The sequence below is a fragment of the Phascolarctos cinereus genome, unplaced genomic scaffold (genome assembly GCF_003287225.1).
Source record: "Phascolarctos cinereus isolate Bilbo 61053 unplaced genomic scaffold, phaCin_HiC Scaffold_726;HRSCAF=1367, whole genome shotgun sequence".
NCBI lineage: Eukaryota > Metazoa > Chordata > Mammalia > Diprotodontia > Phascolarctidae > Phascolarctos > Phascolarctos cinereus.
The window spans coordinates 385,175,176-385,190,250 of record NW_027556098.1 but is presented as its reverse complement, the minus strand read 5'-3'; the positions used below and the strand labels follow the sequence as shown (position 1 = coordinate 385,190,250).

The window sequence follows — 15,075 nt, the reverse complement described above, 5'->3', positions numbered from 1 at the left end:
TGGGTGACAGATTATGTTGCCCAGCCCCAAGGAAGGGACAGCCCCCCTCCCTCTTTCTCCTTCCCCTTGAACTAGATCTCTCGATTTTTGACACATATGCTGGGAATTTGTGTTCCAAGGGGCCTTGGAAGGTCACCCAGTTTATACCAATGCCTTTGGTCAGAACCCGTGTCCCAGAATTATTTAAAGTTATAGGTAGAAGGGTCCTTAGAACAGAGAATGGCAGAGCTGGGAGGGGCCATTAGAACATAGAATGTCAGAGCAGGAGAGATCTTAGATCATAAGATGTCAGCTCTGACAGGGACCTTAGAACCCAGCTGGAAGGGACCTTAGTGACCATTTAAGTGCCCAAATGAGCACAGCTGAAGCCTACAACTGGGCCAGAGCTGGATACCTAATACCGAGTGCCCACAGGAATGTTGTCACCCATCCCAGTGGGACCAGAAGCCTGACTCCATTTGTGAACTCTTCCCCCTACCTAGAGCTGTACCTGTTCAGAACCAAGGATTGATATGACAGAGCCCATGAGGCCAGCCATGGGAGTTCATACCTGACCACCTGTTCAGCCAAGCTTGGAGAGCAGGAATCTCAGGAAATATCCATCAGGGGCACCCCTGCTCCCTGCAGCTTCTGCAGCTCCTTCAAGAGGAGGAAGGACCCTGGTAACTCTGATATGTGATGATGATAACCTCCATGACCCCCAACATACCCCCATTACTGCTGTGATGACCCCTAGATGCTGAGAGGGAAAAGAATAGCCCTCTCTCTCTGCCTCACCCTCTCCCTGGCCCCCCTGCCCTCATTGGCTCCTTGTGTATACAGTAACAGGATCTGCTGGCAGGCCCCAGGCTCTCCTGTTGACAGCCCAAACCCTGCCTCTGGCAGCAACTGTCTTAGCCTATAGCTCCAACTGGCTGGCACACCCAGGACGTTCCCTTTGTCCCTCTTCTTCCTAGTCTCCCAGAATAATTGGGGGGCGGGGGTACACATATGCCTTAGCTCTTCCTGCCCAGCCCGGAGGTTGACCTCTTAGAGGAAGAGCCCTTATGCCTGACCTCAATCCCAGGCACCACTGTTCCCCTCAGTGTGCCTAGCACAGATAGCCTCCTCCATCCCAGCAACCCAGGCCTAGAGGCTCCCTGCCTCCCCCCCCACACACAATCAAAGACAGAAGAGGAAGGCTGGGGAGAGCAAGCTTCATAGAACACAGGGAATCCGAAGGAGGAGGATTAAGACTGAGCTGATATCCCCCAGGGTATCTAGAAGAACCTCATTTCTAGCCATTCGTTAGAATCATAGGGTCACAGATTGAGAGAGGGAAGGGGCCTTAGAAGTCATCAAGTCTGACCCCCTTATTTTACAGATGGGAAAACTGAGGCACTGAGTGACTTGCCCAAGGTCACACAGCTTGTGTCAGAGCTAAGATTTGACTTCAGGTTCTCAGTCTCCATGTCTAAGCACACTTTCCACTGTAGCCAGTGATTCAGATGCTGAGGCTGATGATGACCTAGAGGAAGGGCCAGGAATATGGACTTGGCAGTCAGGAAACCTGTGTTTGAGCTCCAGCTCTGCCACTTGATCACTGTATGAGCGTAGGTGAGTCACATCCCTTCTCTGGGCCTCAGTTTCTTCGTCTGTCAAATGGGAATCATAGTAATACCTCCCCTGCTTACCTCATGGGATAACTGTGAATAGCAAAGGAAAAATGGATTCTGAGTGCTTCATACATTGTCATGTTAGTGGGACTTTTCTAGGTAGGAGGCCATGCAGCCTGATGATAAGACTAGGTTGGACTCCCATCTCTGATCTGACCTGTGTGACCCTAGTAGCTCTACAACATAATGATTGCCTAACCTCAAATCCATTCCATTACTGTATGCCTCTGCCTTCCTATTCACCCCCAACCTTGAAAGGGAGATCTACTCTTTTTTTTTTTTGCTTTTTGATGAGGCAATTGGGGTTAAGTGACTTGCCCAGGGTCACACAGCTAGTAAGTGTCATGTGTCTGAGGTTGGATTTGAACTCAGGTCCTCCTTACTCCAAGGCCAGAGCTTTATCCACTGCACCACCTAGCTACCCCTGAAAGAGAGATCTAGACTGACTTTGCCATTTTGCTTTTCTGACCCTGAGTTGTCTATATGATGGGCATAATAATACCCCTCCTTCACAGGGCTGTTGTGAGTCTCAAAAAAGGCCGTGCATGTAACATGCTTTGCAAGGCTACTAAAAGCATTATGGCAGCGTGAGCTATAAGTCAGTTAATAAACATCTATTAAGCACCTACTGTGTACCAGGCACAGTGCTGTACAGGGGAGAGCATTGGACCTGGAGCCAGGAGACAAGGTCTCTCTAATGCTGTGCTTGTAGATAAGCCAGAGAGAGGCGGGCTTGAAAGCCTTGGAGGAAGTTGTCTTTGGAGCTTGTGGGATGACCTAGCCCAGAGAGTCATTAACAGCCCGGGGGGAATTCCTGATGGAGCGCCCCAGGGACCCAAGTTTGGCCCAGTGGTGTTTAATGTCAGACGAGGCCAAAGGCATGGATGTCGTCCTTGACTGGTTGACAGATGACTCAAAGTGAGGATGTGATGGTTGGAGGACAGAATTGAGATACAAAAACATGTCAGGCTCAAACACTGGGCTGAGTGGAAAAATACGACATTTTATAGCGAGTAAATGGATACTGCTGCACTTTGGTTAAAGAAGTCACCTTCACTGGGACAATACAGGGAAAGCATGGGGAGATAGCAGTTTTTATGGAAAAAATCTGGGGGTTTTGATGGATAACAAGCTCAAGAGAAGTCCAAAGGATGATATGGCAGCCTCAAAAGCTAATGGGACCTGGGCGGCATTGAGAGGGGAAAGTTGATAGGATGCTATTGCCATAGGATCTTAGATTTGGAACTCGAAAGGACTTCAGAGGGCATCCAGTCTACCTGCTTCACTTTGTAGATGAGGAAACTGAGCCCCACAGGAAGGCGGTGACTTGCCCAAGATCATACATGTAGAAATGTCAGAGCCCGTCCTGGAACCCAGGGTGTGGCACCATAGTGCATAGAGCACTGTGGTGGGAATCAGGAAGACTCATCTTCCTGAGTTCAAATCCAGGCTCAGACACTTACTAGCTAAGTGAGCCTGGGCAAGTAGCTTAACCCTGTTTGCCTCAGTTTTCTCATCTGTAAAATGAGCTGGAGAAGGAAATGGCAAACCACTCCAGCATTTTGCCAAGAGAACCCCAAATGTCTGAACGTGACTGAAAAAATGACTGAACAATAACATGTAAATCCGTGGTGTCAAATTCAACAGGGGCCACTGATTTGCACATAAGGATCCCGACCATCACATATTGATTTAGTTTTGAAATGTAATATTGTCTATGTCTTACTGCAGTTTTGTTTATTTGTTAAATATTTCCCAACTACTTTTTAATCTGGTTCAGGCCCACTTGGGAGAAGCATTTGGCCTTTGAGCTGAGTAGATAATCTTGTTCTGTTTGTCCTCAGAACAATGAAGTAGAAGTATTGGGGGTGGGGAGGAGCTGAAGAAATGTGGATTTAGTATTGATGAAAAGAAGTTTCAACCATCTAAATAATATCTGAGGTCTCTCCCACCTCTGACATCCTCTGTTACAAGACCTCTCCCAACTCTGACATTCTGTGTTTTAAGGGCCCTCCCAGCTCTGCCATTCTGTGTTCTAAGGGCCCTCCCAGCTCTGCCATTCTGTGTTCTAAGGGCCCTACCAGCTCTGACATTCCATATTCTAAGGACGCTCCCTGCTCTTCCACGCTGTGAGCCAAATGATGCTATCATCATGCAAACAAAGGTCCCTCACTTGCATCTCCAGCCAGAGGCCCTGGCTTAGAATTTCGGGGCTCTGCTGCTAATTCCCAGTGTAACCTTGGACAAATCTCTTCCCTTCTTTAGACCCCAGTTCCCTCCTCTGTATAATGGAGGAGATGGGCTGGAGGATCTCTAAACCTGCCCCTTCCCCCATCTCTGATTCTGTGAACTGGATTATGGAGCCCTTTGATGCCAGCTTCTCAGCACCAGACACAGACCTTAGATTGTCTCTGTGGGCTGGCTGGGCTCATTGATTCATTGCCTTCTGGAGGAGGCTGGGGCCTAATAAGCCATGAGCTGGACCCTCGGCTTCCTACTTCTACCTCCCTCCCTCCATGCCTTAAGTAACTGGTGTGTCCTGTTCAGGTTGACTTGTCAAGGACATTCTAAATAGCCACTGTAAACTCTCCAGGCTTTGGGGAGGGGGGCAGAGGGGGGAAGAGGCTGATTGGTGGAGCTCACACCTGTCCAGGTGCAGCTGAGCCAGAGGGGGAGACTCTCAGAGCAGAAGGTCTGTGAGGGCAGAGGGAGGACGAGAGTGAGTTGATGAGAGGTGGCCCTCTGGATGTGGGGGGCCCGAACAAATAGGATCTCTGGGGAAGTCTGGATAGTTTGTGGAGCATTGTGGAATAGTGTGTGTGTCTGTGGGAGTGAAGCAGTCTCGGGGGGAAGTCTGTTTGAAGAGCGCTGGTGGGATCAGAGCACTTGGACTGGACTCTTTACTTTCCCGTGTCCTAGCTTTGTGACCTTGGGTAAGTCCCTTCCCTTCTCTGGTTCTCCTCCTCCATAAAATGAAGGAGCTGGCCCAGGTGAGATCTAGCTTCCCTTCCAGCTGTGATTCCTATCATTGTAGTTCTGGAACAAGTTTCTTCTCTTTGGGTTGCTGAGGGAGGAGAGATGGAAAGAAGCCTGGAAGCCAAGGGCCAACCCAAGGCCAGCTTGTCTTATAGGGATTAAATGGCAGGTGGGCAGAACTGTTTAGTAGGTACTGCCCGGGCACTGACTGCTCCTCTCCCCCCAACACACACAGCTTGGCTCTGGGCAGAAGGGAGTGTCTCCTTTTATTCAGGGACCCGATCTAGTCTCCCTTGTAACCCTCCTTCTGCTCCCAGGGGCTACGTGGGGTGGCCGGAGACAGCCAGGAGGTCCAATGCCTGCTGGTGAGGCAGAGGGGCCCAGGGAGGTTGGGTGGTCTGGGGGATGTTGCGTGTGATGGCTGCTTTTCCTGCTGCCAGGCTGGAGGGACATAGGTAGAGAACTCTCCTAAAGCCTGCTCCCAGACACACTGCACACACATACAGGAAAAAGGCATGTAACAGAAATACCACACGGTAATGGACTCACTCAGGTACACATTCCCAGAGATGACTGGCCCGTACATGCACACACACATACCACACACCACATGCCACACACACATGCCAGACATTCACATATATACATGCCACACACGCACACCACATATGCACATACCACGCACAAACACCCCCCCACACACATTCCCCCATCTCTCTTTCAGCTCTGAATCCTCCTCTGTATACACACACATTCATCAGAGCAAGATTTGAAATGGGCCTTGGGGAAGGAGGAATCAGGCTCTTAGAACAGAGTATGTCTGAGTCAAAGGGGTCTTAGAGATGATCTACTCCATGTTTCCCATGAGGGTCTCAGACCCAGAGGCGTTAACTGAGGCGAGAGGCACAGTAGGGAGCCAAATTGATTCTCTTTCCACTTCTCCTTGAGCCCTCTGAGCTGAATTTCAGGCTGGACACTGGCTGCATGATGCTGGGGGGTGGGATGTGAGTGGGTGGTCACTACTAGGAGAGAGAGCCCACCCAGATCAGAAGAGGAAGGCCTCAACTCTCTGGGCCATAGGGAGGGGCTGGGCTGTCCAGCAGGGTCCTCCTGTCTCTTCCACACAGGGCCCTATGATGGAGCATCTGGTGGGACTTCATGAGGGGTCTTCAGGGAATCCTGTGGCCTTACAGGAGCTCTGGGGTCCCTGCCCCAGAGCCCAGCGCAGAATCAGAGGTGAGAGGCCCCTGCCTGCCAAACTCCATTGCTCACCAAGGGAGCAAGGGGGCAGGGTCATGGAGTATCTGGGCTCTGTCTCTTTCCCTGACCTGGCCACTTCTCTTCCCCAGCTTGCCTTTCTCTTACCCTCCCCCTCCAGCTTATTCCCTTCCCTGCTGCCTTTTTTAGTGGCCTCTCTCTCTCTCTATCTGAGACCACCTCAGCCCCTAAAAATAGTCCCTCCCCTAGGACACAGCCTGTAATCTCAGTCCCTGAGCTGGACAGATGGGCGAGCTGCCAGCCCCCTTTCATCTGCCCCCTGCACTGTCACTGCTAAGCATCTCCTGGGAATGGGGAGAAGTGAGGCTCCCCAGCTTCCCTCTGTTGCCTGCAAGAGCAGGGAGGGAGTCACAGGACTCTCTGTCCTTTAGTCAGGTGCTCTCTGGCCTCCCTGCCCCTCCCCCACCACTCACCTGTGCCTCCCCCTACCTTTACCCCTCCCTCCACTGCCTGCCTTGGGAGACTCAGCCTGGGGCTCCCACCCCTTTGGCTAGACTTTGTGGGCACCACAGTGTGGTGGGAGGGGCTACCCCCTCACCCACTTGTACTAATCCATTATCTGGGGAGGTCTGGTGGCAAACAGTATTCTGTCTAGACAGTATTCTGGGTGTAGAGGATAACCTGAGGGTATAGTGTGTGTGTGTGTGTGTGTGTGTGTGTGTGTGTGTGTAAGGGGGTCATAGGACATAAGGCTAAGAAGGTGGGGGGCCCCACAGTGAATGCCAGATATGATTCTGAACTGGTGCCGAGGGGTACAGTGTTTGGAGAGTTGAGCTCATCCCTGGGGACTCTGTCTTTGTTGGACGCTGAGGTGGGGAAGATGCTTGTCTTTGGTGGATGGGAGTGCCAGGTACTTAGCCCAGGGCTCAGGGTCAGGACAGGGGTTGGAGGCATGCCTGGAGAAGGGGGCACCTCCCGGTCCCTGGGGTGAGTAGAGGCTCCTTCTGTCTGCTGCCTGGTCACTGGAGCCCTATCTCCAGTCCCTGGTCTTGGAACCCACCTGGGGGGTAGGCTTTGCTTCCTTGTTTGCTCTGAGCAGTAGAGTGGCAGGATATTTATGAGAAGCAGGAGCTGACACTGAGGGCCTGCCTCCCTCTTCCTCACCAGGCTATAAATACCCATCACAGCAATTCTCCGGGAGGGAGGGAAGAAGTAGCTGGCCACACTTATCTTCATGCAACCATAACCCCATGGCTAGCTGGGCACAGCACCCCCTCCCCATGCCATCTTCTTCAACCTGGCAGCATGCCCTTGTCTGGTTCTAGCTCCCTTCATTCATGCTCACTGGCTCTTTCAGAGCTGAGGCTGGGTAGAAATCTGCCCTGGCATGGGGCCAGCTGCTGCGCCATCTTCTGCTGGCAGCATGCCTCACTACACTGCTCTCTCCAGCGATACCCACTGTCTCTTCCCAACCTGAGGCTGGACACCTGTTTGCCCTGAGGTTGGCAGGCTGTGCCAAGTTGGTCCTGACTTTCTCTGGTCTTCCCCCTCCCTCCCTCTTTGATTAGTCTCGTGCTGGCCAAACTTCTGCCCTGACATGGGGTTCTTGGCAGTTGGGGTTAAGTAACTTGCCCAGGGTCACACAGCTAGTAAGTGTCAAGTGTTTGGTCTGAGGCCGGATTTGAACTCAGGTCCTCCTGACTTCAGGGCTGGTGCTCTATCCACTACGCCACCTAGCTGCCCCTTGATGGGGGTTCATTCTTAATCCAGCCCAGGCTAATGCCTTTCAACAGATCCCTACAACCTAAATGGTCTAATCTTCACCCTGCCTCTTCCATTTTGGCAGGCATCCTGGAGAGAGTGAAGAGACAGCTCTTCCGGGTGGGTGAAGACTGGTATTTCTTGGTTGGCCTAGGAGTGCTCATGGGTCTCATCAGCTTCACCATGAACTTTGTTGTCTCCAGAGTCAGCCATGGTAACTATGGGCATTGCCAGCCTGAGCTGCCCTGTCCTTTTATATCTTTGGAGTGATGGGGAGGTTCTAGCCCAGGGGCATCAGCAATGCCATGTGGGTTGCCTGGCATGGGGAGAAGTGCCATATCCGCTTTCCCATCTTTTTTTCTCTCCCCTTTTATCTACCTCCCTATGGAAAATCCTCCCCATTCTCTTCCAGAAGAATGGTTATGGAAGGTTCAGAGTCAAAGAATGTTAGATCTTGGAGAGCCTTTAGAAGAGAGAATGTCAGAGCTGGGAGGGACCTTAGAACAGAGAATGTCAGAGCTGAAAGGGCCATTAGTACACAGAATGTTAGAGCAGAGATGGACTTCAGAACAGAGAATGTTAGAATCTAGAATGTTAGTGGACCACTCTGTTCTGACTGGACACAGTCTGTCTGTGTGAGTGTTGGGGGAGAGGCAGGCTATTGTTGGTTTAAGTTCTGGATGCCAGATGATAGGAAGGATGATGACAAATTTGGTCACATTCAGAAGAAGGCAAGCAGGGTGGTAGGAGGCCTGGAGACCACATCATGGGAGAAGAGTTTGAAGGAACTAGGATTGAGAAGCTTAGAGAAAAGAAGATTTAGGGAGGACAGGATAGTTGTCCGCAAGTATTAGAAGAGCTGTCCAATGGAAAAGGGATTCAATCTATTCTGTTTGGTGCTACAGGACAGAACAAGTTTGAAAGTGGTTGAAAGTTCATGAAGCAGATTTTGACTCAATGTAAAGAAAACTTCCCAACCATTAGAGCTGTGCCAAAGCACAATAGGCAGCCTTGGGAGGTGCAGGTAGTGAAGTCTTCAAACAATGGTTGGTGAACCATTAGGCCCAGGATGTTGTAGGGGAAATTCCTCTCCAGGTAGGGGCTTTACTAACTGACCCCTGAAGCTCTAATTGACCCAAAGACTCTGTAAACTTAGGACACAGAATGTCCAAAGTTGTCAATTCCTCCATTTTGTGGAGGAGGAAACAGACCTGGACATGGCAAGTGACTTGCTCAAAGTTGCTCTTGAAGTCATCAGCAAACACCCCCATCTTGAGTGAGAAGCTGACCATACCTTCTGGTTACCACCCATTGTCCCCAACCCCAACCTTACCCTCTCCTTGGTGGCTCTTAACACTGACTCACCCACTCAAGCCAGGAGCTTCATTCTATGGAGAATGGCAGGCAGGGCGTCTTCCCAACACTACACTGGAGGCTGGCGAGGCCTTTTGGCCCTGCAACTCCCATGGTCCTCTCTTAGCGCACATGTGGCTGTATCGAGAAATTGGGGACAACCATCTTCTCCGCTACCTGTCTTGGACTGTGTATCCCATAGCCTTGGTCTCCTTCTCCACTGGCTTTTCCCAGAGTATCACCCCTTTCTCTGGAGGTAAGAACTATGGCCCAAAGTACTTGTTCTCTGGGGGGAAAGATAATAACAGTAATAGGAATTCTCAGGCTTTACAAAATGCTTTCTTCATAATAACTCTGTGAAGAAGGCAGGATAAGCTTTTTTTAAAAACAAAAGAGGAAACTGAGGCTCAGGGAAGATTAGTGGTTTACCCATGGTCACACAGCTAATGTTCAAGCTAGGATCCTGATTCACATGTCCTGATTTTATGCTCAATGGAGCTCATGCTCCTTCTTAACCTGTGCTATCTTTCCACTGGTAGTGTCTTGAATTTTTGTATTGGTTTATACTTTTCTAAGTGCTGTCCAATACTTCATCTCAATGAAGTACTGATAACATTATCTCCTATTTTAGATGGGGAAAGTGAAGTGGAGAGGTAGAGATTTGCCCAAAATAATATCATATATTGAATCAGTAGCAGGGCCAGGACTAGCACTCAGGTCTCTTGACTTTTTTTTACATATATCTACCATGATAGGACAGCATTTGGGGAGGGGCGCTGACTAAGGTGATGTGCTAGCTTGGGGTGTGAGGTTAAAAAGCTGCAGAAATAAAGGAGACCAAGTGGCAGCTACCAATGAGGGAAGCCCTGGATCTCCTCACAGAAAGAATAATTTAGTCAGAGAACCCAGATTCAAATCATAGCTCTGCCTCTTATTTGTGTGATCCTGGGCAAGTCATTTATCTCTCTGGGCCTCAACTTCCTCATCTGTGAAGTGAGGAGAGATGGATCATAGAACCACAGGACCATAGCTATGGAGCTCAAAGGAACCTCAGAGGCCAACTGGTCTAACCTCCTCATTTTACAGATGAAGAAACTGAGGGCCAGAGTGGTCAAGTATTAGAGGTAGCATTTGAAGACATGTCCTGGGATTCCAGAGCCCACATCATGCAGCCTTTCTGTGCTTATGGGTTGGTTCAGGGATGGGGGGAGATCGGGGGAGGATAGCGAATTAGCCAATACCAGCCTAAGCCCTACCAGTTTTTATCACAGGTACATCATCAGTAGATAGGAGTGTCCAGACTTGTTGATCCCCACGTGGCCCAATAAAACCACCTGCCTCTCTTCTCCTCACATTCTCCCTGCTCTTAGGCTCTGGAATCTCAGAAATGAAGGTCATTTTATCTGGTGTAGTCCTGGAGGATTACTTGGACATCAAGAACTTTGGGGCTAAAGTGGTGGGCCTTGCCTGTGCCCTGGCATCTGGCAGCACCATCTTTCTTGGCAAAGTGGTATGTGCCCTGAGGGTAGGGATGGACAGGAGGGCAGAGAACCATTTATATGCCTCTGGAATGAGAGTGGGGATGCCTGGGTGTGCTCATCCAGTCCTTCTTCCTCCCAGGGCCCCTTCACACATATTTGCTGCATGATTGCCGCCTACATGGGCAAAGTTCGAGTTTCAGCCCTTGGAGAGTATGAGGTAAGGTCTAGGGTTTTGGGTGGTTCAACGTTCATCTTCTCAGGGATTTGGCTCTCTGCTCCAAAAATCCCTGGGCTCTAGCTGAAGAGTCTGGGAAAGATTGGGAAAGTGGGATATCACAGGTAAACTGCTGGATCATAATAGTCTGAGGTCTTGCCCAACTTTGACATTCTGTATTCTAAGGGCCTTCCTGGCTGTGACTTTCTTGATTCTAAGGATCTAAGGGCCTTCCCAGCTCTGACATAACATGTTCTAAGGGCCCGCCCAGCTCTGACATTCTGTGTTTCAAGGGTTCTCCCAGCTCTGACATTCTGCGTTCTCAGGCCCCTCCCAACCCTGGCATTCTGTGTTTTAAGGCCCCTCCCTGCCCTGACATCCTGTGTTTTAAGGCCCCTCCCAGCTCTGACATAACATGTTCTAAGGGCCCGCCCAGCTCTGACATTCTATGTTCTAAGGGTTCTCCCAGCTCTGACATTCTGTGTTCTAAGGGTTCTCCCAGCTCTGACATCCCATGCTCTAAGGGCCCTCCTAGCTCTGACATTTTGTGTTCTAAGGGCCCTCCCAGCTTTGACATCCTGTGTTCTAAGGCCCCTCCCAGCCCTGACATCCTGTGTTTTAAGGCCCCTCCCAGCTCTGACATAACATATTCTAAGGGCCCGCCCAGCTCTGACATTCTATGTTCTAAGGGTTCTCCCAGCTCTGACATTCTGTGTGCTAAGGGTTCTCCCAGCTCTGACATCCTGTGTTCTAAGGGCCCTCCCAGCTATAACATCCCATGCTCTAAGGGCCCTCCTAGCTCTGACATTTTGTGTTCTAAGGGCCCTCCTAGTTCTGACATTCTGTGTTCTAAGGGCCCTTCCAGCTCTGACATTTTGTGTTCTTCCAAGTTTTCTTCCTGCCTGGACATTCAACATTCTGAAGTCCCTTTTGTTGTTATTGTTCAGCTGCTGAGTTGCGTCTGAGTCTTTGTGACCCCACACCAGGCCCTTCTCTCATCCACTGTCTCCCAAAGTCCGTCCAAATTCATGGTCATTGCTTCCATGACACTTCTATCCATTCCACCCTCTGCCCTCCCCTTTTGCTTTTGCCTTCAATCTTTCCCAACATCAGGGTATTTTCAATGAGTCCCCTTCTCATTATGTGGCCAAAATATTTCAGCTTCAGCTTCAGTACAAACATTCCTCTTAGCTTTGGTTTTAAATGATTCTTGCAACCAAGGTGGGGGACATTCAGAACTGGGGGTGTTTCGAAGCAAGGAAAGTCCCAGGAGCACCAGGTCTCATGGTCTGTCTTTCTTCTCAGAACAAGATCAAGCAGAATGAGCTGCTGGTGGCTGGAGCAGCAGTGGGTGCGGCCACTGTCTTTGGGGCACCCATCAGTGGTGAGATCTGGAAGGGGGGAGGGGAAGAACAGAGTTCCACAGTGCCCCCGCCCAGGGACCTTGCCATTGAGTTTTTACTCCCTCACTCCAGACTCCTTCCTCTCCAACATCCATGGGCTCCCATCTCAGGGCTTTCCTGACCCTAGGGTGGCATGGACAGTCAAATTCTTGCCCCTGCCCCATTGCCTGGGATCCAGGCAGCTGTGTCCTGGTTTAGTCAAACTAATGAACAGGCATGTGCTTCTTAAGCACATGCCATATTCCCAAACCTCCGCAGGAGACGGAGGAAGGAAAGTTGAAGTCCCTTCTAAAGTGTTTATGATCTAATTGGGGGAGATGAGACAAGAAAGCCAACAGGAAACAATGTAAGACACTATCAGAACATTAGGGACAGCTAGGTGGCACCATAGTGTGTAGAGGTCAGGGCCTGGAGTCAGCAAGACTCATCTTCCTCACTTCAAATCCAGATTTGTCTCCCTAGGCCTCAGTTTCCTCATCTGTAAAATGATGGGGTTGGATTTGACGACCTTCAGGGTCCCTTCTAACCCTAAATCTATGGCTTCATCATTCAAATCTATACCTTTTGACTCTAGGCTCAGGGCTCTGTCTGTTACACTCTGAAAAGGGCTTGATCAGTGAAGGCTTCCTGTAGAAGGTGGGATTTGAGCTAATATAGGTCCTTTTTGGTCAGATAATGTCCAGTCTGGGAGTGAGTGGGGGAAGGGGGAAAGAGGGTTCCTCTTGTAGCTGGGAACTCCAGCTGTGGTGAGGGTGAGGTTATCCCTAACCATCAGGTCTGGTGGAAAGTCTGCACTGAGCCTGTTCTGTCTGGCCCCTCCGCCACAGGGGTCCTGTTCAGCATTGAGGTCATGTCCTCCCACTTTGCTGTCTGGGATTACTGGAGGGGCTTTTTCTCCTCGGTCTGTGGGGCCTTCATGTTCCGGCTCTTGGCTGTCTTCAACAGTGAGCAAGGTGGGTAGAATCTGAGCATCCTCCTAGGAGGACTTTTTCTGTCAGGAAAAACAACTCAAGGAGTCTATGTCAGGATTGCTGGAGGGGTTTCTGCTCCACGTTTCTAGGGAGACATCTTCCATCTTTGAGCAGATGGAAGAGAAATTTGAATTAGTTCTTCATGGCCTCCGAAGGTAGAGCAATAAATCAGGAGCAATGAATGAATGGGAGTGACAAAGAGGCCCACTGAGGCTTGATGTCAGGAAAAATGTCCTGACCCTTAGGGCTAACTCCAAGAGGAATGGGGTGCTTTGTAAAAGTCAGGTAGTGAGTTCCCCATCCTTAGCACTCTTTAAGCATATACTAAACATGACTACTTCTTTACAATATAGTAGGAGGGTTACCTGTCCAGGTGTTTAAGTTAACAACCTCTAAGATGACACCAGGCCTGGACTCAAGAAGACTCATCTTCCTGAGTTCAAATGTGGCTTCAGATACTTCCTAACTGTGTGATCCTGGGCAAGTCACTTAGTCCTGTCTGCCTCAGTTTCCTCATCTACGAAATGAGCTGGGGAAGGAAATGGCAAACCACTCCAGTATCTTTGCCAAGAAAATCACAAATGGGGTCATGAAGAGTTGGACACAATTGAAAAAATGATTGAATAACAGCAAAGTTCCTTCCAGCTTTGAGATTCTGTGATTCTATGGGAACACTGGGACACAAGGTCAATAGTGGACAAATTGTATAAGGCTTTAAATGCCAGGCTAAGAGTTTTTGGAGACTTCCTATTGGGGAAGCAGATACTCTTGTAGGGCCTTGAGAAGTCAGGGTGTGGGGGCAAATGTACAGTAAGCTAAGGATCTGATGTATGCTTCCTTTCTACTCCATCTTTCCCCCAGAAACCATCACTTCCCTCTTCAAGACTAGATTCCGAGTAGATATACCCTTTGACCTACCAGAAATCTTCTTCTTTATACTACTTGGGTGAGTAGATACAAGAAGGGCTAGAGACCCAGAAGGATGAGTGGGCCCTTGGCTGGGCACAGCCCTCCCCATTTTCAGGGTGGCCCTGGCCTGCCAATCCCCCCTTTCCTCAAGGAGGAATTCCACTAAGAACCCTGGACTCTACAGCTACACGTCAATGGTAGTCATGTTGAGCTATTTCTGGGGCCTCCAGACAGGGAGAGGGGGAGGGGATCTTAGTTGGACTTCAGGGTTCCTCTTGCCCTCTCCTTCCAGGTTTGTCTGTGGGATTGTGAGCTGTGCCTACCTCTTCGGCCATCGCAGATTTGCATTGTTTGTTCGAAGAAACTGGATTACCAAAAAACTGCTTGCAACAGAGTATGAACCAGGATGAGGGGCTTTTGAGAGTTGGGGGGATGGTGTTTCTCACTACAATTCTTCCTGAGTGTCCATCTGCTAACCTGGCCCCCCTTCCCTAATTCTGAGCCCATAGCCCTGATGATCAGGCCTTCGTCCAGGATCTAGGATCAATCAATCACTAAACATTGATTCAGTGCCTACCAAACGTAGATATTTTGACCATATAATGAGAGGATGGGACTCTTTGGAAAGATGCTGATGTTGGCCAAAATGGAAGACAAAAGGAACAGGGGATGGCAGAGGATAAGATGGTTAGATAGTGCCATAGAGGCAGCAGACATGAGCTTGGACAGACTTTGGGAGACAGTGGATGATAGAGGGGCCTAGGGTGCCATGGTCCATGGAGTCACAAAGAGTGGGACCTCAGGAAGCTTCCATTTACTGGGAGAAGAGAACAAATACAGGGATCTGGAAAATGGGGTGAGGTGGAACATACCCAGGCAACAAGCATTTACTAAGTGTTTACTGTGTGCCAAACCCTGTGCAAAGAAAAACAAAAAACCGAGTTCCTGGCTTCAGGGAGCTTACATTCAAATGAGAGGGGGAGCGGAAGAGACAACGGCACGAAGCAGACTCAGGATCTATACAGAGTAGATGGAAGGCACCCTGAGAGGGGAAGTCCTTAGGATATGGGAAGACTGCCCCTCACTCCCAGCATCCCCTCTCTGGCCCCTGCATAGGGGATAGCATGGGGTGAG

At 49.9% G+C, this 15,075-nt stretch overlaps 1 protein-coding gene across 1 annotated transcript in view; it reads left to right on the top strand.

Moving 5' to 3' along the window:
• The first annotated feature begins 4,347 nt into the window (after nucleotides 1-4,347).
• LOC110198626 (chloride channel protein ClC-Ka-like) overlaps nucleotides 4,348-15,075 on the top strand; it is a 30,359-nt gene continuing 19,631 nt past the window's right edge. The window contains exons 1-10 of the mRNA XM_020973032.2: nucleotides 4,348-4,588; nucleotides 5,759-5,867; nucleotides 7,696-7,824; nucleotides 9,091-9,219; nucleotides 10,334-10,473; nucleotides 10,584-10,661; nucleotides 11,964-12,042; nucleotides 12,889-13,014; nucleotides 13,894-13,978; nucleotides 14,234-14,335. Of these exons, the coding sequence (XP_020828691.1) occupies nucleotides 5,765-5,867; nucleotides 7,696-7,824; nucleotides 9,091-9,219; nucleotides 10,334-10,473; nucleotides 10,584-10,661; nucleotides 11,964-12,042; nucleotides 12,889-13,014; nucleotides 13,894-13,978; nucleotides 14,234-14,335 (971 nt within the window). The 5' untranslated portion in view covers nucleotides 4,348-4,588; nucleotides 5,759-5,764. The remainder of the gene's footprint in view (nucleotides 4,589-5,758; nucleotides 5,868-7,695; nucleotides 7,825-9,090; nucleotides 9,220-10,333; nucleotides 10,474-10,583; nucleotides 10,662-11,963; nucleotides 12,043-12,888; nucleotides 13,015-13,893; nucleotides 13,979-14,233; nucleotides 14,336-15,075) is intronic.